Here is a 26,594-nt window from a genome sequence, read left to right on the forward strand (position 1 = left end):
CTCAGGCCCCAGGTTGAGGAAGAGCTTCGCAAGCTTGAGGAGTTGGGAGTGATCGAGAAAGTGTCGGGCCCGACACCCTGGGTCTCGCCCCTGGTGGTTGCCCCCAAACCGAAGCAGCCGGGAGCCATACGTCTGTGCGTGGACATGAGGCTCCCCAACACCGCTGTCAAGCGCGAACGGCACATCACCCCCACTATGGACGATATCATAGCTGACCTCAACGGGGCGAAATGGTTTTCCAAACTAGACCTCAACTCCGGATATCACCAGCTGGAGCTAGAGCCGGCTAGCAGGTACATCACCACGTTTTCGACGCACGTGGGGTTGCGTCGCTACACTCGGCTCAGTTTTGGGGTCTCGTCGGCGGCCGAGGTCTTCCAGAACGCCATTCGCGAGGTGCTCTCCGGTCTAAAGGGGGTGATCAACCTGAGTGATGACATCCTAGTATACTCAACGACCCTCGAGGAGCACCACGCCAACTTGAGGGCGACCCTGCAGAGACTCGCCGACAGCGGCCTCACCCTCCACCGCGCCAAGTGTGCCTTCTATCAGGAGTCAGTGGACTTCTTTGGATATATCTTTACGAGGGAAGGCCTTAAAGTTGACCCTAAGAAGGCCGAAGCCATCAAAGCAGCCAGCACGCCTAGGAGTCAAACCGAAGTCCGCAGTTTTCTGGGCATGGCCACGTACCGTGGCCGGTTCATCCCTAACCTAGCCGACTTAGCTGAGCCCCTCCGTGCCCTCACCCGTGCTGATCAGAAATGGGACTGGACTGCTGCTGCACACAAGGCGTTCCAGGCCATCAAGGCCAGTCTACTTGACAACACCACCATGGCCTACTTCCAGCCTCGGAGACGGACCGAATTGATTGTCGATGCCAGCCCAGTGGGGTTGGGAGCTGTTCTGCTGCAGGAGTACGGGCCGGAAGAGTGGAAGCCTGTCGCCTATGCTAGCAAGGCCCTGTCCGACACGGAGACCAGGTATGCCCAAATTGAAAGAGAAGCGCTGGCCATCAAATGGGCATGCCAGCATTTTCACCTCTACCTCTGTGGGCAGGACTTCACGGTGGTCACAGACCATAAACCCCTGCTGCCCCTCTTTGCGGGAACGTCCCGGCTTGCTCCCCCACGCATCGAGCGGTGGGCCGTCCAGCTGCAGGGTTACCGGTTCAAGGTGGTGTTCAGGCCAGGAGCACACAACCCCGCCGACTACTTGTCACGTCATCCGGATGTCGCCCCCCCGCCGTCCCTCGCTGACGAGGAGGATGAGGTGGAAGAGATAGTGCACATGATCACCCAAGCGGCGTGCCCCGAGAACATGTCGCTGCAGGAAATTAGCGACGCCACTGCGACGGACGAGACCCTGGTGAAAGTTAGAGAGGCGCTTGAGGGAAATCGTTGGGCCCATTTCCTTGATGGCGCTGCGTGCCTCCGGCCGGAGGTGCGTCATGCCAGGCAGCAACTGTGGCAGATAAGGAGTGAGCTTAGCATCGGTGATGAGGGGGTGGTGCTGCGCGGGCACCTCATTGTCATGCCCGAAAGCCTCCAGCAACGAGCACTGAGCCTGGCCCACGTGGGACACCAAGGTATGGCAAAAACCAAGGCCCGCTTGAGGAGTAAGGTATGGTTTCCCGCGTTGGACAGCCAGGTGGAAGCCATGATACGGTCCTGCCACGCATGCATGATCACGGGCGGAGACCCTGCCCCAGCACCCGTGCTCACGGAAGACGCACCCCAGGCCCCGTGGGCTCAACTCAGCATTGACTTTGGCAGCTTTCCGGACGGTCGGCACATGCTGGTGCTGGTGGATTCTTTTTCCAAATTTCCAGTTGTAGAAGTCATCGCATCCACTGCATTCCCACAAGTCAAGAAGGTCCTAAACCGAGTGTTTGCCACGATGGGGCTCCCCGAAGAAATCAAGTCCGACAACGGACCCCCCTTCCAGGGGAGGGAGTTCCAGGCCTACTTGGAGGCTCTCCGGATTAAACATCGGAAAATCACACCCCTGTGGCCCCAGGCTAATGGGGAGGTCGAAAGGCTGATGCGGACATTGAACAGAGCACTGAGGATAGCGGTTGATAATGGTGAAGACCCGGAGACCGCCCTGGATGACTTCCTCGGAGCCTATCGTCAGACGCCTCACTCAACGACAAAGTGTGCTCCCTCACATGTACTGTTCAAGCGAGCTCCACGGGATGGCATCCCCACTGCAAACACATGGGTGCCGGGAGAAAGGGACGCTGCGGCCATACAGGCCCGGCGACAGGCCACCAACAGCAAAGCGAGTGTACACCGGCATGCCAAAGATCCAGCCCTCCGGCAGGGAGATGCCGTTGTTGTCAAGGATCGCCATCCTGGGTGGAAGTTTCGAACTCCATTTGAGCCCGAAGTGTGGATAGTGGAGCGAGTGCAAGGGACTATGATTACAGCCAAAAGAAGTGGCCAGACCGTGACAAGGAATGTCTCATGCTTCAGGAAGCTAATAGACAACGTCGACGGACGTCAGAGAAATGAGAGAATGGAACTGGGAGACCAAGAGAACATGGACTCCGACAACTATCCTAGTCCAGCACCTACTCCGCCAAGAATGGTCACTCCGCCACTGCCAGCGTCACCCGGCCCCGAGGTCGGGCGGAGTCAGCCAAGGGTTGAGGATGTGAGAGAGGGTCCGAGGACAACCCCGGCTGGGGTTGTCGAACTACCCCGGACCCAGGATCGTCACTACAACTTGCGGCCCAATCCAAGGCCGAGTCAACGGTTGATGGACTTTGCCTGTTCGTCTCCCTGAGCAAGAGTATCCAAAGGTGCCTGCCGGAAGGGACTAAAATAAAGGAGGGATGTAGAGAGCCATCCGGGCTCTCACCTACAATGTATCACTTTCGAGCACGCACGCACACGCAGCCTCGGGGCGGGCTCGTCCCGAGGTATAAATAAACAAGCGGAAGACCGCTCGTGGTCTTTCCGGCTGACTATACATTAGTGTCTGTGTCATTACTAGCTGCTTGCACACACACGTGGTAGGCCTCACCTTACCACTTTACAATCACCAGTCCCACTTTTACCTCGCTCCCTCGTGGCTATCTTTCCCTGTCTCCTCCCCTCTCGCAGCTCCTCCTTCCTCCCCGCCCATCCTTCTGCTATTTACAACTCCCCGATTCCGTTTGCGCTATGCCTATGCCTGACGGCCATGGTGCTTTTTCGCTCCATCTTCCGGGGCCTGCTTCGGAAGTGGAAATCGTACAGGCACCGCTTCGTGCCCTGGATTGCGTTCAACGTGTCCAAGAACCGCAGGTGAGGAGCGTGACGTAAGGGGCGTGCGTCTCGATTAATCTATATCCTGTCACGCGCTACGTCTAACCCGGAAAGGAGTCAGACTGCAGCCAGTGGCGAAAAGCTCAGCACGAAAGACACTCGCCTTGCGAATGCCCACTTACTAGCAGTCCAAACAAGCACGGAGAACAGCTTAGGATGCTGCATCCCAATAGTTAGTCTGTTTGAACCAACAAAAATTCACCCTTGTACTTTATTTTTCGTTAACAACATAAGACCACGTGCGTAGGGTAACCAGATAGCTTCATATCACCAGGACACCTCTTTTCAATTCCTACCCGTTGCTTTTACGTTTCACGTGCATTCATTCTGCGAGTTGTAGTCTTGGTTCATTTTAATCATGGCTTTAAAGGGCATGTAAAACAAGTATGTGGGGGATCTCTAAAAGGGTCTCGGCCCATGTAAATAAGGGTGTGGATTCAACCAGTAAAAATGTCTGTAATTCCAACAGTGCGTCGTCACCCCATCTGAGGTTTCTATTATTGCATCGAGATATATAACAAGGCAACTGACATGCACCCAAAACCATCCAAAAGTAATGGTTTTATCAATGGCTGTTGAGGATAAGAACGAGTTTGTTGTAGATAATTAATATTGTAAATGTTTCAATTCTAAAATAGACTGTAAATTAAACACTACTGTGGCCTGTGATAGGAGCAGGTCTCTTCAGAGTGTCTCAGTCACTGTTATGGTCACTCTATAGTTTGTTAGACATATTTGCCTTTTTTTCTCTCCACATCTCAATCTGCATATTTTATGCCTCATCTCATTACTCTTCAGCACCTTCTTTTCACACTGTGTTGAGTGCACTTCCTCGAATTTCCTTCACTTCACTGCCCCCCAACACACATTAAACCTCTAAGCACTATTTTCTTTTACTTGTGCCTGGTCATTATTTTCACTACTGTGTACCTCCTTCTCGCATATTTTCACAGAATCACAATTGCAACTGGAATACATGACCATTGCTCTGTAGGTCTGTAGAGAGGCCACGAATTGGACAGCCATGTATTGTGAACACCATTTTCACCCATTGACAAAGCACTATGAGAAACTTGCAATGCTTTCAGTCTTAACTCCAGACCTCGCATTTGTGCCCATTATAAGCACCTAGAGGTCTCTAAGTTCAAAGTATGCACTATACAAGAGTAATATGCCACACATAAATAATACAAAAAGCACAACATCCTGGAAGCAGCTAACGCTCTTAGGAAATGCAAGATGAAGTAAAAGATGTGAAATAGAAAGCAGAACTAAATCGCTTACATGGATTACCTTAATGTTTTTTACATTCATTGTTCCAAAATTGACCAGTGTTTTTGCAATTAAAGTTAAGGATGTCTCCCTGTAAAGCGCTCTGCGATCCTTTCCTTATTAGAGCACTCAGAAGGGGATATCTGTATGCTGCAGGAGACTCACCCGTTAGGCAAGGACACTTCCCGCATGCGCAAGCGTCGATTTCCCCAATACTGATACTCTAGCACTGCGAAAAAGATCGGAGTGGCCATCCTCTAGGGGGGAAAACTTTGAGGGCAGGGTACTCTCTACTTTTTACGAGTCTAAGGGCTGAGTTCTTATACTCCGGGTTCAATGGGGTCCACTCTCCTCACTCTCATTAATATTTACGCCCCCATCACACACCAGGAGCCCTTCTTACTTCAACATCTTGCAGAAAGCCTAGCCTACCCTAACTCTGCGGTAGTGGTGAGTCGAGATCTGAATCTTGTCATGGACAATGATACTGATCGGTCTGGCTAGCGATTTACGCAAGTGGGTGCCCTTTCCTCAGAGGGTAAACAATGGCTGGCCGACAGTGGCCTTCACGATGTTTGGCGCCTTAGGCATTCGACTGTGCAGGATTTCACCCACTATTCGGCAGCTCACAAATCATATGCGCGTTTAGACATGTTCCTCGTTTCTAACACGCTCTTACCTAGGATTACTGATGCTTCCATAGCTACGTGCTCCCTCTCTGACCATGCGCCTATCTCTATCCACATACAAGCGGAAGGGCTCAGACTCACTCCTGCTAGATTGCGTTTGAGGGTGGGTGTAGGAGAGTAGGGTCTGCAATCCTATGATCACCCAGATTTTTGCTTTTTGCTGCACTGGTTTACGACTTTCCCTGGCTGTGGGCCTGCTAATCAGACCCACAGCCTAGCTGTTCTCTCTATCCAAATTGTACTCAGGTACTGAATTGGCACTGGGCCCTCTCCAAGTCCCTGTACCCAGGGCTGAGGTGTACCCAGAAGTCTCCCAGGGGCTGAAGCATGTATTATGCCACCCCTGGGCTGACTAACTAAACTGACACAACTGGCTGCACGACAGCTGAGGCAAGGTGGTGTACTCACCCTTTGCTTTAGATATAGTATACCTATATCTAACCCTAAAATGGACACACAGATCTCCTATCAGTCACTCCTATGGCAGGCCTTAACAATCCTGAAGGCAGAGTGCTTGGAATCGTGTGAGATGGTGCTCTGGCATGAGCTGAGCCTGTCTGCGGCTTTCGGGATCCATCCCTTAGCCGTTTCCATGATATCGCATACCATATACTCTTAAGTGCATTATAACCCTCGCAGTTATATGCCAACTCTGGTATCGCTTTATCAAAACATGTTGAGTAAGGTGTCATACGAATTGGAATACTAGCCCCTCGCCAATTCTGGCGACGGGGTTAGCATTCCACCCTTCTAGAGGGACACGACATGTATGTAACCCCTAACCCCGGTTAAAGTCAGACATAGCCTCAGCTCCACAAAATGGATGCTGCCACCGAGACACAAGTCTGCCCTCCTGCTGCTGGGAGTCCTCCCAGAGCAGGAGGCAAGGACAAAGGGTTTCCTGCCAGGGGCGGTGCCAGCACCGTCCCAGACAGGGTTTTGTGTATTCCAGGTAGGCAGGGCTACAGAGGAAGGTGACTGCAAGTGGCACCCCGGTGCTCACTGTGCATAGGCCGGCTGAAACCAGTTCCAGGGGCACTCCAGCCCCTGGCCTGGGGAAAGCCCGCCAAGGAAGTGGGTGTAACCACCCCCCTCCTGGTCCCACCCCTAGGGCAGGACTTAGTCGCGTGCCAGCCCCCTTTTCCCAGATAAAGGTAGGGACTGGCCCCCTTCCAAATCAGATCATCTTTGGAATCAAGATACCACTTTCCACGAAAGGACTTCACGATTTCTTCCTCAAGATTCTCCCTTGTGGCTAAGGAGTAGTCACCCTGCATCCGCAGGCACCATCCAAGAACACTACGGTCTGCTGCACGTCCTTCCTCCGGAATCCGACTGCCCAGCTCGACGAGACCCGGCTTCCCTGGCACCTCTGACTTCTACCCACCTCTACAGCACAGCTGAGAACCGTGGGTGCGACGAGACCTCGAGGGACCGGCCATCGCCAAGACTGCACGACTTCTGCACAGCAAGCCCACCGAGTAATTTCCTGGTGAGTGCTTTGGGGTCCGAGAAGCCCCCGCCCTGAGCAGCTCCAGCACCGAAGAGCAGCCCCCCAGCATCTCCACGATCGGCGTGGGGCCCTTCTGCTTTTTGCTGCTCACCGCGTTGTTTGGCTACTAGCCCGCTGGCTTGTGGCCTTCCGAACGACGCCCGACGACAACACTGCTGCTAGTCTGGTTGCTCCAGACTGGCCCTTGCTTCCCTCCATCGGAGAAGTACCCTGGACCCTCCTGGTCCGGCTAAGACGCCATTTTAGGTCCACCGCGTGGGCCTTGCATTTGCCAAGACTTGTTGCCCAATCCTGGGTCAAGCGACGTCGACAGCAAGAACCTTCGTGGGACAGCTCGCACCTCCATCCTGGTCGCCGACAACGCCTCCTGGTCCGAGAGACTGCAGAGCCCAGCAGCGCCCACTCACCTGACTGCGGTCACTTCGCCCGGTGCCATCCTGGTGCCCACTTAATCACTGGCTAGTGATTCAAGAACTTGGTCCCCTCTGCTTTCAGGTTTTCTTCTTCCTTGATCCAGGCTTGGATCCATCGAACTTTTCTTCACTGGTCGCCTGCCAGCAACTTCCTTCTTCCAGGCTCCTGGTCCGGCACGAGGATTCCCGACGTCTTTTCAGACCTATGCAGCTGCAGCCCCTGGGCTAGGTAACTTCGGCATTTCGGTGCCCCAGCATAGCCTCACTATCTAAGTGTCAGGATCCACTGTCGTTTTCTCCCTACCAGGTCGGGTTCGCCCGTGAACACTAACTTTGTGAATTCTAGCTTCCATAGACTTTGTCCCGCATCCCGCGTGAGAGTGCACACTCTGCACCCGAGTTCCCTAGGCCTCCTGCTAGTAATCTAAAGGTTCAGTAGTCCAGTCCTAGCGATCCCAAAGCCTCTGAGAATCGTTACTTACCTGCTAGTAATTCGCATTCCACTTTTAGAGTATATGGTTTTTCGTGCCCCTCGGGCATTTGTGTATAACGAGCTAACTTAAGTATTTTCATAAGAGTTTTGTTGTGTGCTTAGCACCCTGTCCTCATAAAGAGTACAGGGTTGTTGTGATTCTATTAAATACATTGTTTATTTTCATAACACTTGTGTGGTGTCCTTTCACTGGGTGTTCAAGGGGTAATGTGATGGTAAAACAGCTGGCTTAACACGCCCTCTAGAGTCTTAGCCTTAGACTGCTCGTATCCATGCTCCTAGGATAGCTGGTCTATAAGGTTGACTTACAACCAATCATCAATAAGGGTTGTTTGGACTGATATATAGTGATCACTAGAATAGTGAGCACTGCACATCAGGCCAACTTCTCACATTGGTGGGCAGCGGTTGGGATTTGAGCTTGCTGTTGTTTTACCACACATGCCCTAAGAATATCTTGTGAAAGATCACATAAGTACTAAATGTACATATAACTTAGCTTAGAATACTCTGAGTTCTACTGAACCAGCTGTTGTAGCTCCTAGGGCCTAGCACACCCTAAACTACAACTCTAGCAAGGGATCAGTAGGCAAACATATAGTGTAGGTAAGTGCACCACTTACACCTCACTAGAAAAGCATGTCTACCCAGGGAGAATCTACTGAGACTCCCCTGGTCAGTGTTGACCCTCCACAGGTCACTTCAAGATATGCAGCTCTCAGTTTTCAGGAGATGAGACAAATCTGTGTCTCCAGGAAACTGAAGCAGGGGTCTAACCCCACCACTCCCTTTCTGATAGGTCTCTTAGAGACATATGATGCCAGAAAGCTTTCTCAGTTACATGAGAACATGCCAGCCTTAGAAGGAACCTCTGAGGATCCAGATCTCCCCAACATTGCTACTGCAGTTGAGGAGGAGGATCAGGGGGAACTCTCTGGGGACGAGGTAGACAAAGGTCTTGAGGTAGTCAGAAGGCTAACTAGGGCCAACTTAGACTTGCTTGGGCTAGGATCTGGGGGACCCCCAGTACTGACCCTAAGTAGGCCTAACCTGGGAGTTAGGAGAGATAGATCTCTTTCTAGGGACTCCAATAGATCTCTGCACTCTAATGCCTCTTCTCAGAGGAGAAGGAACTCTCCCCAGAGGAGATTGACTTCCCCTCAGAGGATGGAGCATGAGGCTAGGATGAGACAGGCTACTCTGAGGATTGAAAGGGAAGAAATTGCCCTGGCCAAAGAGAAGCTTGCCCTGGCAAGAGAGCAGCAGATGAGTGGGTTAGCTCCCACTGGTGGCAGCAATCTCCCAAGAGATAGAGAGAAGGGTTTAGATACTAAACACCTGACTAAGATAGTGCCCCCCTTTAAGCAAGGGGATGATATCCAGAAATGGATGGCTGCTCTGGAGAGGGCCTGCACTGTGCAGTGCATTCCCCAGAGTCAGTGGGCAGCTATACTGTGGCTCTCCTTTGATGGTAAAGGTAGAGATAAGCTCCTCACTACAAGAGTGGAGGATGCTAACAATTACCAGGTCCTGAAGAATACACTGGTTGATGGGTTTGGTTTAACCACTGAACAGTACAGGTTGCTGTTCAGAGACACCCAGAAAACTCAGTCTCAGGACTGGTCTGACTTTGTGGATAGTGCCACTAAGGCTTTGGAGGGCTGGTTGCTGGGTAGCAAGGTTACAGATTACACAGGATTGTATAATCTTATGATGAGAGAACAAATTTTAAACAATTGTCAGAACCAGTTGTTGCACCAGCACCTTGTTGATTCAGATCTGACCTCTCCCCAAGAATTGGGAAAGAAGGCAGACAAATGGGTCAGGACAAGGATCAAGCAGAACCAGAACCAGGGTGGTCAGAAGAAAGCAGACCAGAAGGGTAATGCAAAGAGTGAACAAAATGACCAGAAGTCTTCACCAGGTCCCCAACAAACCAAAGAGGGTGGGGGTCAGGCTTCCCAGAAGAAGAAGACTCAAGAAGGCCAGTCAAAAAGGTGGTGCCAGTACTGCAAAAGTAAATCTCACTGGTTTAGTGAGTGCACCAAAAGAGGAGGACAAACTCCTGCCACTACAGCCCCTAAGGCAACTGCACCCCCTAGTACAGTCAGTAGTGGTAGTGCACCTCCCAAGGCATTAGTTGGGTTAACCTTGGGAACTGAGGGGTCTGACAACTTAGTTGGCACACTCACTCAGGCTGTCCTTGTCTGTACAGGGGATATGGATATAACCCCTGAGATAAGTCCCAATACTTTGGGCAAATACAGGCAGACGCCTTTGATTAATGGCAAAATGGCTCAGGCCTATAGGGACACTTGTGCCAGTGTCACCATGGTGACACCTAACTTTGTGGACCCTGGACAGATCATGCCAGGTACTGATTTCCTGGTGACCAATGCCAGCAATGTCACTACTAGTCATAGTGTGGCAATTGTGGCTTTCTCCTGGGGTGGAGTGAAGGGACAAAAGAAAGTTGTAGTCAGTTCAGACCTCCCAGTTGATTGTTTGTTGGGCAATGATTTGGAGTCATCACAATGGTCGGAAGTGGAGCAGAGGACTCACATGGAAATGTTAGGCTTGCCAGCACATGTGCTTGCTGTGACTAGGTCACAGGCCAGAAAATGCCCCACTGAACAGGTGCTGGATCCTGAAATGATGGACCAGACACCTTCCAAGAAGAAGAGCAGTAAGGGTAAGGCTTTGCCTTCCCCCTTGCCCCAGGTTGAGGATCAAGTCTCTGAGGAGGCTGATCTGGAAGAGCTGAGGGAAACTGAGCCTAAAGAGCTTGAACTTGATCAAGTTGAGTTTCTGGGCTCAGGGGGACCCTCCAGAGCAGACCTGGGGAAGGAACAGTTGAGCTGCCCTTCCCTTGAACCCCTCAGACAGCAGGCTGCTGCTGAGGCTGCAGGGAATGCCACAGGTGCCCACAGGGTATACTGGGAAGATGGACTCCTGTACTCTGAGTCAAGAGACCCCAAGCCTGGTGCAACCAGGAGGCTGGTCATCCCCTTGTCTCTGAGAGGTTTCCTTCTCACCTTGGCCCATGAGATTCCCCTTGCAGGTCATTTAGGTCAGACAAAGACTTGGGACAGGCTTGTCTCACACTTTCACTGGCCCCATATGAATGAGAATACCAAGGAGTTTTGTCGCTCCTGTGTCACTTGCCAAGCCAGTGGTAAGTCAGGTGGCACAACAAAGGCCCCCCTCATACCACTACCTGTGGTGGGGGTTCCCTTTGAAAGAGTGGGGATTGACATTGTTGGTCCAATGGAACCCCAGACAGCATCAGGGCACAAGTTTATACTGGTGGTAGTGGATCATGCCACCAGGTATCCTGAAGCTATTCCACTTAGGACCACTACAGCACCTGTAGTGGCAAGGGCCCTAGTTGGAGTGTTCTCCAGAGTGGGCTTCCCTAAGGAGGTTGTTTCTGACAGAGGTACAAACTTCATGTCAGGATATCTGACTGCAATGTGGAAGGAGTGTGGTGTGAACTACAAGTTCACCACACCCTACCACCCACAATGCAATGGGCTTGTTGAGAGATTCAACAGGACCCTCAAAGGGATGATTCATGGGCTACCTGAAACTCTTAGGAGAAGATGGGATGTCCTGATCCCCTGCCTCTTGTTTGCTTACAGAGAGGTCCCACAGAAGGGGGTTGGCTACAGCCCTTTTGAGCTTCTGTATGGGCATCCTGTAAGAGGACCCCTGTGTTTGGTGAAGGAAGGATGGGAGAGACCTCTCAAAAAGCCTGCAACCAACATAGTGGACTATGTACTTGGTCTCCGCTCCAGGATGGCTGAGTATATGGAAAAGGCATCTAAAAACCTTGAGGCCAGCCAAGAACTTCAGAAAGCTTGGCATGACCAAAAGGCTGTTCTGACTGTGTACCAGCCAGGACAGAAGGTGTGGGTGCTGGAGCCAGTGGCCCCAGCAGCTCTGAAAGACAAATGGTCTGGGCCCCACACCATCATTGAGCAAAAGGGAGAGGTTACCTACTTGGTGGACCTTGGAACTCCCAGGAGCCCTCTCAGAGTGCTCCATGTTAACAGGCTCAAAGCATATGTTGACAGGAAGGACATGAGCTTGCTCATGGCCACAGATGAGGGACAGGAGGAAGAGAGTGACCCTCTCCCAGACCTGCTCACTCAGAATCCTGATGATGGATCAGTTGATGGTGTTGTCTTTTGTGGCAGCCTCACTGAACATCAGCAACAGGATTGCAGGCAAGTCCTGCAATCCTTCAGACATATGTTCTCTCTAACACCCAGCCAAACTGATTGGTGTACCCATGATGTTGACACTGGGGACAGTCTGCCTGTCAAGAGTAAAATCTACAGACAGCCTGATCATGTTAGAGACTGCATCAAAACTGAAGTGCAGAAAATGTTGGAGCTGGGAGTCATTGAGCCCTCCGATAGCCCTTGGGCTAGCCCAGTAGTTCTAGTGCCAAAGCCTCACACCCAGGGTGGTAAGAAAGAGATGAGGTTTTGCGTAGACTACAGAGGCCTCAATGCAGTCACTAAGACTGATGCCCACCCAATACCAAGAGCAGATGAACTTATAGATAAATTGGCTTCTGCCAACTTCTTAAGTACATTTGATTTGACAGCTGGGTATTGGCAAATCAGGTTAGCTGAGGAGGCCAAACCCAAGACAGCATTTTCTACCCCTGGAGGGCATTATCAATTTGTGGTAATGCCCTTTGGACTGAAAAATGCACCTGCCACCTTCCAAAGGTTGGTGAATCAAGTCCTCACTGGGCTGGATGACTTCTGTGCAGCATATCTAGACGATATTGCTGTCTTTAGCTCCACCTGGGAGGATCACCTGGTCCACCTGAGGAAAGTGTTAGAGGCCCTGCAAAAGGCAGGCCTCACTATCAAGGCCACAAAGTGCCAGATAGGGCAGACACAGGTTGTATACCTGGGCCACCTTGTAGGTGGAGGCCAGGTTCAGCCACTGGAGAGTAAGATACAGGCCATCAAGGACTGGACTCCTCCAATCACCCAGACTCAGGTTCGAGCTTTCTTGGGCCTGACTGGGTACTATAGGAAGTTTGTCAGAAATTATGGGTCCATAGTGACCCCTCTTAATGACCTGACAAGCAAAAAGATGCCAAAGAAAGTTCAGTGGACAGCAAGCTGTCAGAAAGCATTCAATGACCTAAAGCAGGCCATGTGCACAGCACCTATCCTAAAGAGTCCAGATTACTCCAAGCCATTCATTGTCCAAACAGATGCTTCTGAGTTGGGTGTGGGGGCTGTTCTGTCTCAACTGAATTTTGATGGTAATGATCAGCCTATTGCTTTCATTAGTAGGAGGTTGACACCCAGAGAGAAAAATTGGTCAGCTATTGAGAGGGAGGCCTTTGCTGTGGTCTGGGCCCTGAAGAAGCGGAGGGCCTACTTGTTTGGCACCCACTTCACCATTCAGACAGACCATAAGCCCCTCTTGTGGCTAAATCAGATGAAGGGTGAAAACCCCAAACTGCTTAGGTGGTCCATTTCCCTACACGGGATGGATTTTACAGTGGAGCATAGACCTGGTACTGATCACAGCAATGCTGATGGGCTCTCCAGGTATTTCCACTTAGAGCAAGAAGACTCACCTGGTCAAGGTTAGTTTATTGTCCCAAAGTTTGGGGGGGGGGGGTCATGTAGGAGAGTAGGGTCTGCAATCCTATGATCACCCAGATTTTTGCTTTTTGCTGCACTGGTTTACGACTTTCCCTGGCTGTGGGCCTGCTAATCAGACCCACAGCCTAGCTGTTCTCTCTATCCAAATTGTACTCAGGTACTGAATTGGCACTGGGCCCTCTCCAAGTCCCTGTACCCAGGGCTGAGGTGTACCCAGAAGTCTCCCAGGGGCTGAAGCATGTATTATGCCACCCCTGGGCTGACTAACTAAACTGACACAACTGGCTGCACGACAGCTGAGGCAAGGTGGTGTACTCACCCTTTGCTTTAGATATAGTATACCTATATCTAACCCTAAAATGGACACACAGATCTCCTATCAGTCACTCCTATGGCAGGCCTTAACAATCCTGAAGGCAGAGTGCTTGGAATCGTGTGAGATGGTGCTCTGGCATGAGCTGAGCCTGTCTGCGGCTTTCGGGATCCATCCCTTAGCCGTTTCCATGATATCGCATACCATATACTCTTAAGTGCATTATAACCCTCGCGGTTATATGCCAACTCTGGTATCGCTTTATCAAAACATGTCGAGTAAGGTGTCATACGAATTGGAATACTAACCCCTCGCCAATTCTGGCGACGGGGTTAGCATTCCACCCTTCTAGAGGGACACGACATGTATGTAACCCCTAACCCCGGTTAAAGTCAGACATAGCCTCAGCTCCACAAAATGGATGCTGCCACCGAGACACAAGTCTGCCCTCCTGCTGCTGGGAGTCCTCCCAGAGCAGGAGGCAAGGACAAAGGGTTTCCTGCCAGGGGCGGTGCCAGCACCGTCCCAGACAGGGTTTTGTGTATTCCAGGTAGGCAGGGCTACAGAGGAAGGTGACTGCAAGTGGCACCCCGGTGCTCACTGTGCATAGGCCGGCTGAAACCAGTTCCAGGGGCACTCCAGCCCCTGGCCTGGGGAAAGCCCGCCAAGGAAGTGGGTGTAACCACCCCCCTCCTGGTCCCACCCCTAGGGCAGGACTTAGTCGCGTGCCAGCCCCCTTTTCCCAGATAAAGGTAGGGACTGGCCCCCTTCCAAATCAGATCATCTTTGGAATCAAGATACCACTTTCCACGAAAGGACTTCACGATTTCTTCCTCAAGATTCTCCCTTGTGGCTAAGGAGTAGTCACCCTGCATCCGCAGGCACCATCCAAGAACACTACGGTCTGCTGCACGTCCTTCCTCCGGAATCCGACTGCCCAGCTCGACGAGACCCGGCTTCCCTGGCACCTCTGACCTCTACCCACCTCTACAGCACAGCTGAGAACCGTGGGTGCGACGAGACCTCGAGGGACCGGCCATCGCCAAGACTGCACGACTTCTGCACAGCAAGCCCACCGAGTAATTTCCTGGTGAGTGCTTTGGGGTCCGAGAAGCCCCCGCCCTGAGCAGCTCCAGCACCGAAGAGCAGCCCCCCAGCATCTCCACGATCGGCGTGGGGCCCTTCTGCTTTTTGCTGCTCACCGCGTTGTTTGGCTACTAGCCCGCTGGCTTGTGGCCTTCCGAACGACGCCCGACGACAACACTGCTGCTAGTCTGGTTGCTCCAGACTGGCCCTTGCTTCCCTCCATCGGAGAAGTACCCTGGACCCTCCTGGTCCGGCTAAGACGCCATTTTAGGTCCACCGCGTGGGCCTTGCATTTGCCAAGACTTGTTGCCCAATCCTGGGTCCAGCGACGTCGACAGCAAGAACCTTCGTGGGACAGCTCGCACCTCCATCCTGGTCGCCGACAACGCCTCCTGGTCCGAGAGACTGCAGAGCCCAGCAGCGCCCACTCACCTGACTGCGGTCACTTCGCCCGGTGCCATCCTGGTGCCCACTTAATCACTGGCTAGTGATTCAAGAACTTGGTCCCCTCTGCTTTCAGGTTTTCTTCTTCCTTGATCCAGGCTTGGATCCATCGAACTTTTCTTCACTGGTCGCCTGCCAGCAACTTCCTTCTTCCAGGCTCCTGGTCCGGCACGAGGATTCCCGACGTCTTTTCAGACCTATGCAGCTGCAGCCCCTGGGCTAGGTAACTTCGGCATTTCGGTGCCCCAGCATAGCCTCACTATCTAAGGGTCAGGATCCACTGTCGTTTTCTCCCTACCAGGCCGGGTTCGCCCGTGAACACTAACTTTGTGAATTCTAGCTTCCATAGACTTTGTCCCGCATCCCGCGTGAGAGTGCACACTCTGCACCCGAGTTCCCTAGGCCTCCTGCTAGTAATCTAAAGGTTCAGTAGTCCAGTCCTAGCGATCCCAAAGCCTCTGAGAATCGTTACTTACCTGCTAGTAATTCGCATTCCACTTTTAGAGTATATGGTTTTTCGTGCCCCTCGGGCATTTGTGTATAACGTGCTAACTTAAGTATTTTCATAAGAGTTTTGTTGTGTGCTTAGCACCCTGTCCTCATAAAGAGTACAGGGTTGTTGTGATTCTAATAAATACATTGTTTATTTTCATAACACTTGTGTGGTGTCCTTTCACTGGGTGTTCAAGGGGTAATGTGATGGTAAAACAGCTGGCTTAACACGCCCTCTAGAGTCTTAGCCTTAGACTGCTCGTATCCATGCTACTAGGATAGCTGGTCTATAAGGTTGACTTACAACCAATCATCAATAAGGGTTGTTTGGACTGATATATAGTGATCACTAGAATAGTGAGCACTGCACATCAGGCCAACTTCTCACAGTGGGACTCTAGAATTCGCCTAGTAACGTAGAGAGCATATGCTCAAAGACAGCGGAATACCTCCAACATAACGATACTGGGGTTCCTTCCTTAGCAACCGTTTGGGAAAAGCTTAAGCTGGTTATCTGCGGGGAACTTATGGGGATCTCCTCAGCCATCAATAAAAAGCGCAAAGAAGCCCGCCAGAGCTTAGAACAAGAAGTCGCAGAGTTGGAGGCCATACATAAATGCACCGGGCCCGAGGGTCTGGAGGTCTTTAGAAGGTAAACAGCGGCTTCTTAAGCGTATAGACCTCGGCAGGGCAGAATACGCTTTACTGCGACTCCGCCACAAGTTCTACCTGTGTAGTGATCAGTGTGAGAGGCTATTGGCGCGGAGATTGCAGGCCAACGTCGTAGCGGCAACCATCTCCTTGAAGCAGCCCACGGGCGAGGAGGTACACCTGGACTCTCAAATCGTGAGGAGTGCCAGCAATTTAATCAATCTCTGTATAGTGGGGAAACTGTAGATCTCTCTGCTGCAGGCGCCTATCTGGTATCCAGCAAGTTCACCCGCCACCGTAAAGCGCAGGCGGAGCTGCTGGAGAATCCCATCCGGCTGGATGAGGTCATCTCGGCCATCTCAAGGCTCAAGCTCGATATGTCCCCGGGCCCGATGGCTACCCTGCCCTGTTTTACAAAACATTCTGTAGAGAATTGGCATCTCTTCTGACTCAGCTCTTCAACTCCTTCCTCGACGAGGCGACGGTCTCGGATTCCATGTCCGAAGCTGCAATCTCAGACATCCTGATAGAACGCGTGTTCACCTGCTCAGGATTTTACAATACTCACCTTGGGCCATAAACTCTTACACACTTTGAAACAGGTAAACCCTACACTTAAACCAGCAATATTTACTTTTTAGGACCTATACCTCGACTTGCCAATCCTAGTCACCGGTGCCTAGAGTCCTAAGGGATCAAGGGAGTTATCAAGAAAATAGGTAGTAAGTAAACATTTGCACTCCTAAAATAACCACAGACTCGGGAAAGATTTAAATGCTTTATCTAAAAAAATTCTTTAAATGTCAATGTCCATACTAGATTAATCAGAGCTTGGTCAATTAAGACTAATATCAAAGCAAGATGATGTGAGAGTATCATGAAACGTTCTTTAAGCATTGAAACATAGGAAGGGTAAGAAAAGAGAAACAGCATAATGATATACCCGTACAACTCTTATATTTACCTAGAATGGTGTGAAGACCAACCCTGGCCACGGGCTAGGACAAAGGACAGGACTCCCGATAGTGCAGGTGCCAACAGGATAGAACAGGTGTAGACCAGAAATCAGGATAAGTACGGACCAAATTGGATCAGGACAGACCACCGCAGGTCAGAACCGGCACCCAGAGCTAAATTGCAATGCCAGCGTCACACCCCTATCTGCAGCTAACAGTCGGACCCCGATTGGGTTAGTGAATCTTCTCCCTCAGGAACCCCGATTGGGTTATTGAACTCCTTCCCAGAACCCCGATTGGGTTATCGAATCCTCTGACGGAGTGCTCCGCCAGCACCTCTGCTCTTGATCGCCTAGTGAGGGCGTTGGTTCAGTGACAGGTCAGCTATTCGGACAATATAACTAGATTTAAACTAGGGATACGAACTGAAACTGATAATACAGCACTGGCTACGAACACTTTGAATTGAGCGAGAAATAATGAACTTCATGTACCATCATGCTAAGAGGTAATTTCGTTGGGGCGTGTCTGGTGCGCTCTCCACCCCTTGAACTGTTTAAATTTTGTGAGCTGACGAGCTCGGGAGCCTGCACCTTCATGCTGTGAGTGGAACTGGTCCTGAGAGACAAGACGGCACGCACTACAACCTATGAACTTTGCTTTTTCCCTACTGATGAGTGAAGAATCACGAAACACGTGTCTAGGGATACGAACTGAAACTGATAATACAGCACTGGCTACGAACACTTTGAATTGAGCGAGAAATAATGAACTTCATGTACCATCATGCTAAGAGGTAATTTCGTTGGGGCGTGTCTGGTGCGCTCTCCACCCCTTGAACTGGACAATATAACTAGCTAAGCCTACCTTAGATATACCATTTTCCAGGGCAGTGTACCACCCCCCAATGTTGCAAATGTGTGAATTCCCTCAATTTGATTGGTCAAAAGACGAAAAGAGGTCATCACACCATACCAGTTATGAGGTCATGCTTTTCAATATTCAGATTTATGTTCCCGCCCAATATTTTATTTTCCCATGCACTTTTATTCCACCCTGCAGTGAATGTATCAATAAGAACTACAATGTAATATAACAATTCGGTTCAGCTTCCTCTCCAAGAGTCAAGAGGTAAGGTTCCCAAGAGCATCTTCTAGCAAGTCAGGAGTTGGCCAGGTTTCAATGCCATGGCTTGTAGCCTCTTGTGCTCTTCTGCGCAGTCGCAGGATTGCAAGATGGATTGCAGCAAGATTACATCAGGCCCAAATACAAGCTAATAGCAAAGTCAAAGAGAAACAGTTTTAGAACAAAGAATAAACGAATGCACTGTTTACCACTTATCTCTACTCTATTCCCATTACTTTATTTTAACTAAAGCATTAGAGATTATGCAGAACGAACAACTTAGTAAAAGCAATAGTGCAAGCGTTATCATGTTAACACACAGAGTAGCCATCTTAGTTCTAGAGCGCAGAGGCAAGAATTTCCCACCAAGCAAAGAGAATACGTCACGTGAGTGTGACAGACGCATGCGCAGAAAAGTTCCCGAGTTGCGACTGCCATTTTAGGACACTCGAGTTACGGTTAGTAAAAGCACATATGCAAGCTTCTCCAGCTTACTATAAATGTTGTGTTTTGCATGGTTAATAAGACAAAACATGTTTATTAGTGTATTACAGTTTACTTCGAGAGGGCTGAATCCAAGCAAGTCGCTTTACATGCAGAACCTTGCTCCATCAATCCTGAAGCCTAACAAAGACCCAGGGCTATGCAGCTCCTATCGTCCGATCTCGCTGCTTAATATAGATGCAAAGCTTTTACCGGGCATCCTGGGGGCTCGGCTCAACCCTCTAATGGCGGGCCTAATCGATCCGGACCAGGTGGGGTTCATCCCGACTCGTCAGGGCGGCGATAATACCAAGCGCCTTGTGCATCTCATGGACAGTATCCATCGCTCCCACAGGGAGGCTGTGCTCCTGTCCGTGGATGCCAAAAAAGCATTTAACAGGGTGAGCTGGAAGTATTTATTTGATACCCTGCGGGGCTTCGGGTTTGGTCCCCATTTCATCCAATGGGTTCTGTGCATTTACCATGCCCCCGGGCGTTTGTCAGAGGAATGGTGTATCCTTGACTCACTTTAAGATCAGGGGCAGGAGACAAGGGTGCCCCCTCTCACCCCTTCTGTTTGCCCACTACATGGAGCCCCTTGCTCAGAGAATCCGAGATCTTCCAGGCATCCAGGGCCTCCGATTCAGTGGTGACACCCACAAAGTGAGCCTCTACGCGGATTAAGTCATCCTCTCCCTAGCGGAGCCTCTCACGTCCTTACCCCAATTGGTGAGGGAGTTGGAGTCCTTCGGACAAGTTTCCAGCTTTAAGGTCAATAATAACAAGTCCCAGGCGCTCAACTGATCCTTGCCACAGACACATGTAGAAACACTACAGTGGGATCTTCCCCTGCAATGCTCCAGCGCCCCCGTGCCCTATATGGGCATTCTCATGGCCCCACGCTCTCTCTGGCACCCTGGAACTGAACTACTGGACTCAGGTGGATCTGACTAGGAAGGTGATGGATGGTTGGACTAAGCTCAACTTGTCCTGGTTCAGGCGCCTTGCCGCGGTGATGACGATCTTGCCGAGGATCCTGTACCTCTTCCAGACTCTGCCTCTGGTTCCCCCTCCCAAAGCCATGCAGGCGCTACAGCTGGCCATAAATACATTTATATGGGGCAACAAGAAAGCGCGCTTCTCCGTTACACACCTGATGTGTACCAAAAGCAAAGGCGAGGTGAACTTGCCGTTAGTACACAGGTATCTCCAGGCCCCACACCAGAGGTATGTTCTGGAATGCAATCGCTCCCTTTCAGAAAAGCACTGGACCTTCATGGACCAGGCGGTAGCTGGAGCGAACGTCTGGAGGGAGATATGGCTTCCGCGCAGATTACGCTCATGGGGTCCACACTCCTCTCCAGTCACTGCGGCGACAATGAAGGTGTGGGATGCGGTGGCTCTCTCGAGAGGCCTCACTACCTTCCCCTCCCCGATGATGCCAATGGTGGATAACCCAGATTCCCCCCGGGATATAAGTCTGAGGTAGACCAGCGTTGGAGGGAGGGGGGCTGTAAGCGCTTGGGTCACTTATTTGACCCGGATGGTATAATTCCCTTTTCTCAGATATGATGGGACCTATATCTTCCCCAGACAGACGAGTATTATTATCCACAACTGCGTCACTGGGCTACCTTGGGGTGTACTTATCGCATGTCTCCCGCAAGCTTACCCCCTTCGAGATGTGGATAGCGAACAAGAAAGATGACAAACATCGTAATGCGGAACTCTATGTTCTTCTTGCTCCAGGCCAGAAAGGTAATCGCTCTACAGACCAACTCTGTTGGATGGCTGAATTGGGGAGGGCCCTTACGGACAAGGAATTGGACAATATCCATTACAGAGCCCATCATATGGCTTACAATACCGCTGGAGCAGAGTCTGCGTTTAAGGTAGCAGTTTATTGGTACCTCACGCCCGCTCATATCCACCAATGGGACAAGAACCATTGTGAGAAATGCTGGCGGGGCTCCGGTATAATGGGCTCCCTAGCACATCTTCTTTGGCACTGTCCAAGACTGGAGAGATTCTGGGAGCAGGTGCTCAATGATATCGACTTCTCCTTTGAGACTGAGATACCTCCCTTTCCGAGCTACTCTCCTGGGTCTTTCACACCCCATAACATTATCACTGCGGTCGTTGCAAGGCAGGCAGACAGCACTGGCGCTATTCGCTGCACGTCAAGTGATCCTGGTACATTGGGCACTGGCACGGTCCCGGACCACACGGCATGGCTCCATAGACTTTGGATGAACCTAGCTATTGCACTACTATCAAAAGACCTCCGGGAAGTTACTTGCCCCAAACTCCTGCAAATTCTCCAGCTGATCCCACAAGGTCAAGAAAAGAGAGTCTCCAAGATGAGTTAAGGGGGGTTTTAGACTGGGCCTGGCGGGGGTGCAGGTCGCTTTCTGACATCTGAGGGTCATGGTACGGCTGCCCATTTTTCTTTCTATCTTTTTTCTGCAGGGGCTTTAGGAGCCTTCCTGACACCATAGACCTTACATGTGTGGTGACACTGACAAACTGAATGCAGCTCCCGCGAAGTGTATAGAAGAGCAGTTTGTTCTCAGTTGTCAGAGGTTTCAGAAAAGCTTTTAAATTGTGTTGATTAGCTTCAATTGCATCAGGCCGAATCATTTCTAAAGAAATCATGTTCTTTTTAGTACTGAGATTATTATCATGCAAATTAAACAAGCAGTGACAAAGGAAATAAGATTGGCTTCTTTTAGTACTGAAAAGCTGCTATGCTAGTTCAGCATGGGAAACATGCCATTGTAAATCTGGAAAGTTGGAGATTTTGAAAAAATATCAGGGGAATGTATTTTCCCCATGACTTATATCGAAGCAAAGGCAATATTAGATTGGAGACAGCTAAAATAAAGGGATTATTGGCCTAAAAAATCAATAGTCTCCTGCCTGAATCAGGTCTGTTGCATGTGTGAAGCATGGTAGTTTGTTTTATGTATAATTTTGAAAAACTGAGATGGTATGTAGAAATAGGCATAATGGCTATATCTTGTGAAAAGTTTGGTGTCAGTGGAGTTAGGATGTGTAGGAGGTAACAGCCTGTCATGTAAATAATTAGGTGGAATTTGAATTTGTAGGTGTAACAAGCTGTTTGCAGTATTTTGCCATCTGTACATTGCACTGTTTGAAGTTGGCCCTATATTACACCGCTTTATGTGTTTTCCATTGTGCCAGTCGTATTGCAGTAAAGGCCATTTTGTAGAGCAAAATTGAAGTTGTCGTTTTTCAAATGCAGCAGACCCCATATGCATATATGATGCAGCCAATATCACCAGCAAATTCCATTATTGCCCATACACATCTGTGATTTGATCTGGCCCATACCACGTTTAACAGGAGTCTGATATTTGTTTGGCAAATAGTCACATGCATTTGTAACATGTTTAATATTAGTTGTTGGAACAGTTTTGTGACAGCTCTTGAATGAGCGATTCTTTCCTGTTTGTAAGTAGATGTATTTTTTGGTCTCACACCAGATGGAAGAAGCCCAAATGCATTCTGAGGGAGACCAGTTACCCTAAACTCAGGCACGTTTGTGAAGATGTTCCACAACACTCAAACCAGATAGACCTCACAGAAGCAAAGCAAAGAAGACCTTAAAGAATCCTACTCTCACTCTTTAGTATCCTGGACCAAAACTTTAGTTGATGAGTAGTGGGAAGGGAGTTTAGTCCTTTTTAAAATATATTTTATGACGTTACCACTGTCTGGTTAACATAATAAAGACTATTAACGTCTAACAATGTTTATTAAAAAACAAAGTAAATATCAATTGTCTAAATATCACAAAAGTAGGAAGAAATACAAAAATAGAAAAATGGAGCGAAACGTAAGTTAAGGGAGCAAACTGTTAACATGAACATGAATAAGCGGTCCAATTATGTCATGTGAATTTTGGTATGAGTCGGGAAACATGGTACTTTGTTGGTCTAGAAGTGGGTATTGGATCTGATTGTTAAAGTTACCTTCACTCTTAGAGGTTTCACTGGAGGTCATTTTCGCCAGCCATTGTCAGTTGAATGCTGAATCCAGGGGTCTCTCTGTGAAATCAGATAGCCTTAGATTGGAGTCATGATAAATAGTAATGGTTCAAAGTGATAAAAAAACGTCTGTAGAGTTGGTATCTCACAAGTATGACTTTTGCCCAGTTTGAAATTCACACCTAAGTATGTATACAAAGAGTCTCATGCTCCTCTACATAGGCTGACACAGCTTAAGAGAAGGAAGATTTCAGCAAAATGAAGTATCTGTGGTAGAAAACTAGATCGTCTGTTCTCCATGTATTTATAAAATTTAGCCCACCATACTTGTTGCTAGGTTGGGACAGCAGCAGCAGGCCGAGAAAGTCATAGGAAACTAGATTCAACAAGTTTGGTAGGTAAGTTCAGTCCAGAAAAGACACTGGGTGCAGGGAACTACAACTATTTTCTGCTTTTTGGTCAACGAGGATATTAAGTATCGTCTTGATCCAGCAATCTACTGCAAGGATTGTGAACCCAGCTTGGCATTTTCTAAGGAAAACCTCTCACTGCATTGTTTCAAATTTATCACACAAAAATATCACTCGTAATTCTTCCCTGAGTTACCTACGGACCTCGTTTACTCCATTGTGATGCAACTAAATCCAGAGGGATTTCATTGGGGGAGACCAGAGATACACATCACGTTGTTGAATTGAAGAATGACACTTTAGATAGGTTCAAATAGTTTAATCCTTAGAGAGCAGGTACACAGCCAGACAGGTAGCAGAACAGTCTTCAACTGAATTACCCAGAAAACATATGACATATGTAGAACACAGTGACAGTGTTCCATAGAACATGGAATGAACACAATTAAAGAGAAATTACATAATACACAACATAACACATCCCCCTCAGAACACAATTTAAAAAAACATAAAACTAACAACCATCATCCCCTTTCTTATAACAGAAAATAAATAAATAAATCAAATTTAAAAATTTTAAAAACCATGTCTTTCACAATGGAAAACTTTCCGAAATATAATCAGCCAACCAAACATGAGGCTTTTTTTCACGCCTAGAAAACCTAATGACATTCGATTCTTCTTGACTGGCAAAACCTGAAACACCGGGAACAGGCATATCTACCAAACCATCTTGATTGGCCAAGCCAGAAACACTAGGAACAGCAAAATTGGAGCTATCAACAACTAAATCTCCGTTAGGGACATTTACATTAGATGACTCAGATGAAGTTGAACACATCAAATCTTCCAAATCAAACAAATTAAAGGATTTGCTAAAAGAATCAAAAGGAGCTGGATCAAACAAATCAGAAGATTTGTTAAGGGAATTCAAAGGATTAGAACACTTAGCTATCCTTTTGAGATTCCACACCCGTCCATCAGTGAGACGAACAGAATTATTCAAGATTTCCACAACTTGCATAGGCTCATAAAAATGACTTTCCTCCTTAAAAGATTTACCAGGTTTCTTAACTCTTACCCACTGTCCTATAACAATATCAACATCTTTCACATTATGCCTGGCATCATACCAAACTTTACTCTTGAGATGTGAAGACTGACTTTTTTCCTTCACAAAATTTTCAGACCAGTTAACAAAATTAGATTTAAACAACCATCCAGGTGTAAATTGTGTTCTTGGATTGCTGCCACGCATGAGTCCTAGTCGCCACTTGTTGAATTGAAGAATGACACTTTAGATAGGTTCAAATAGTTTAATCCTTAGTGAGCAGGTACACAGCCAGACAGGTAGCAGAACAGTCTTCAACTGAATTACCCAGAATACATATGACATATGTAGAACACAGTGACAGTGTTCCATAGAACATGGAATGAACACAATTAAAGAGAAATTACATAATACACAACATAACACACGTTTTATCTCTATTCCAAGATGGCAGGTGTGTTTTCTTTCTAGCAAGACTTCTTTGCCCCTAATTCCCCCATCATTCTACCTTTAAAAGTATGGTTTGTATAGGTATGGAAGAGTTTTCCCTGTTCAATACAAGCCTGACAGTGGAAGAAGTACAACACAGACAGCCCCTAATTCCCCCATCATTCTACCTTTAACAGTATGGTTTGTATAGGTATGGAAGAGTTTGCCCTGTTCAACACAAGCCTGACAGTGGAAGAAGTACAACACAGACAGGCCTTACCAAGTTAAGCATGTCCCTTACCATTCTGAAGCCCCCACCTGGTTCTTGATAAAAGTCTTTAATGGCTGCTAAATTCTTTCAAATCTAAGCATTTTGTCAGCCTGTATCGCTGTCACTTTTTCCATAGAGTTAATGTGTCAAATCTTTTCCCAACATAAATATAGTGGGGTGCTAGACTCCTTACCCCTAACATTGGGCTAATTTAATTCTGCAAGCTAATAGGATGTGTATCATCAGTCTCCCCATGTAAATACATGGTAGGCACCCTGTCTTCCCAGATGGCCCAGTAATAACAACTGGATCGAGCAGTATATCTAGACCTATTATAGACGTATTAAGGACTCCTAGGAAAAGGCCTCTTGCAGCATGTTGGGTCAGTGTAGCCACATGGAGGTCAGTAAGTTGACCCTTGAAGACCACTTCATTGTCCTGAGTACAAGAAGGAGCAGGTCCAGTGATTCTCTCAGGTCCCAGACATCAGGGCCAGTACTCTTCTGATCTTCCTCATGTCCTGTAAGTGTTCTACGTTTAGTGCATAGTGATATCATATTTATGTTTGTTACCAACTAGTGCCCATGAGTCACTCCTTAACCTACAGGGTAAAAGTTCCCAAAGGCAACCCTACTTACATTTTCAACAGTTACTCTTTGCCCTACAGAAAGCAATCCCACAGTGTCCATCACTGTCAGAATCCTGGATTGGGGAAACCCTTTTCCTGATGTGCAGAGCCTGTGTGCTCACCCATAGGTGTGGCCTGGGTAATTCCCTTCCTGTGTGGTCACCCAAAACCAGTTCTGGGTGTAGCTTGCCCACTCTAACTAGTCTTACTGCCAGGGGGAAAAACATCTCTCCTCACCAAAGACATTGTCTCTGCTTATAGGAAGTGTATCATCAGTCTCCCCATGTAAATACATGGTAGGCACCCTGTCTTCCCAGATGGCCCAGTAATAACAACTGGATCGAGCGGTATATCTAAACCCATTATAGACGTATTAAGGAGTCCTAGTACGGCTGGATCTTAGAACAGGACCACCAGACGTGTGAAGTTATTACTCTTCCACCATAAACTTAGTTGAGGCATTATATGGGGCACAGGTTAACAGCCTCAAAGTAACAGCAACTCAATTCCCAATTGACAAGTCTTTCAGTAGAATTCCCAGGATTACTTAAGCCACAATTTACAGGTGTTCCAAACTTGCTATAGATCGGTTCCAACATAAACTGGCAGTAACTAATCTCCACACCACCTGTCCTTTTACAAAGCAAGTTATTCAGTGTTCTCAAGATACACACATCAAATACAGAACTATATACGAAGTGAACTAATGCTTCAAGTGAAAACAGTGAGTCGCCTTAGAAAGAAAAACACATTTGAGAAAGGCACTTAAAATAACTTGCTGCAATGGAGGTAAAAGAATGCAAGACTCTATACCAAAACTTTAGCAGGCACCTTTCCTTGCCGTGAGGTATGACTTAGACAGCAATGAGGTATGGTCATGGGACAGGTATCCAAATTGGATGGTCAATTCCA

At 48.7% G+C, this 26,594-nt stretch overlaps 1 protein-coding gene across 3 annotated transcripts in view; it reads left to right on the forward strand.

The window, feature by feature from the left end:
• Nucleotides 1-3,154: 3,154 nt before the first annotated feature.
• SETD9 (SET domain containing 9) overlaps nucleotides 3,155-26,594 on the forward strand; it is an 88,858-nt gene continuing 65,418 nt past the window's right edge. For all 3 annotated transcript variants that reach the window (XM_078675112.1, XM_078675113.1, XM_078675111.1), the window contains exon 1: nucleotides 3,155-3,290. In XM_078675112.1, coding sequence (XP_078531238.1) covers nucleotides 3,187-3,290 — 104 coding nt within the window. In that variant the 5' untranslated portion in view covers nucleotides 3,155-3,186. The remainder of the gene's footprint in view (nucleotides 3,291-26,594) is intronic.

Source organism: Lissotriton helveticus, chromosome 2_1 (assembly GCF_964261635.1).
Source record: "Lissotriton helveticus chromosome 2_1, aLisHel1.1, whole genome shotgun sequence".
Classification (NCBI taxonomy): domain Eukaryota; kingdom Metazoa; phylum Chordata; class Amphibia; order Caudata; family Salamandridae; genus Lissotriton; species Lissotriton helveticus.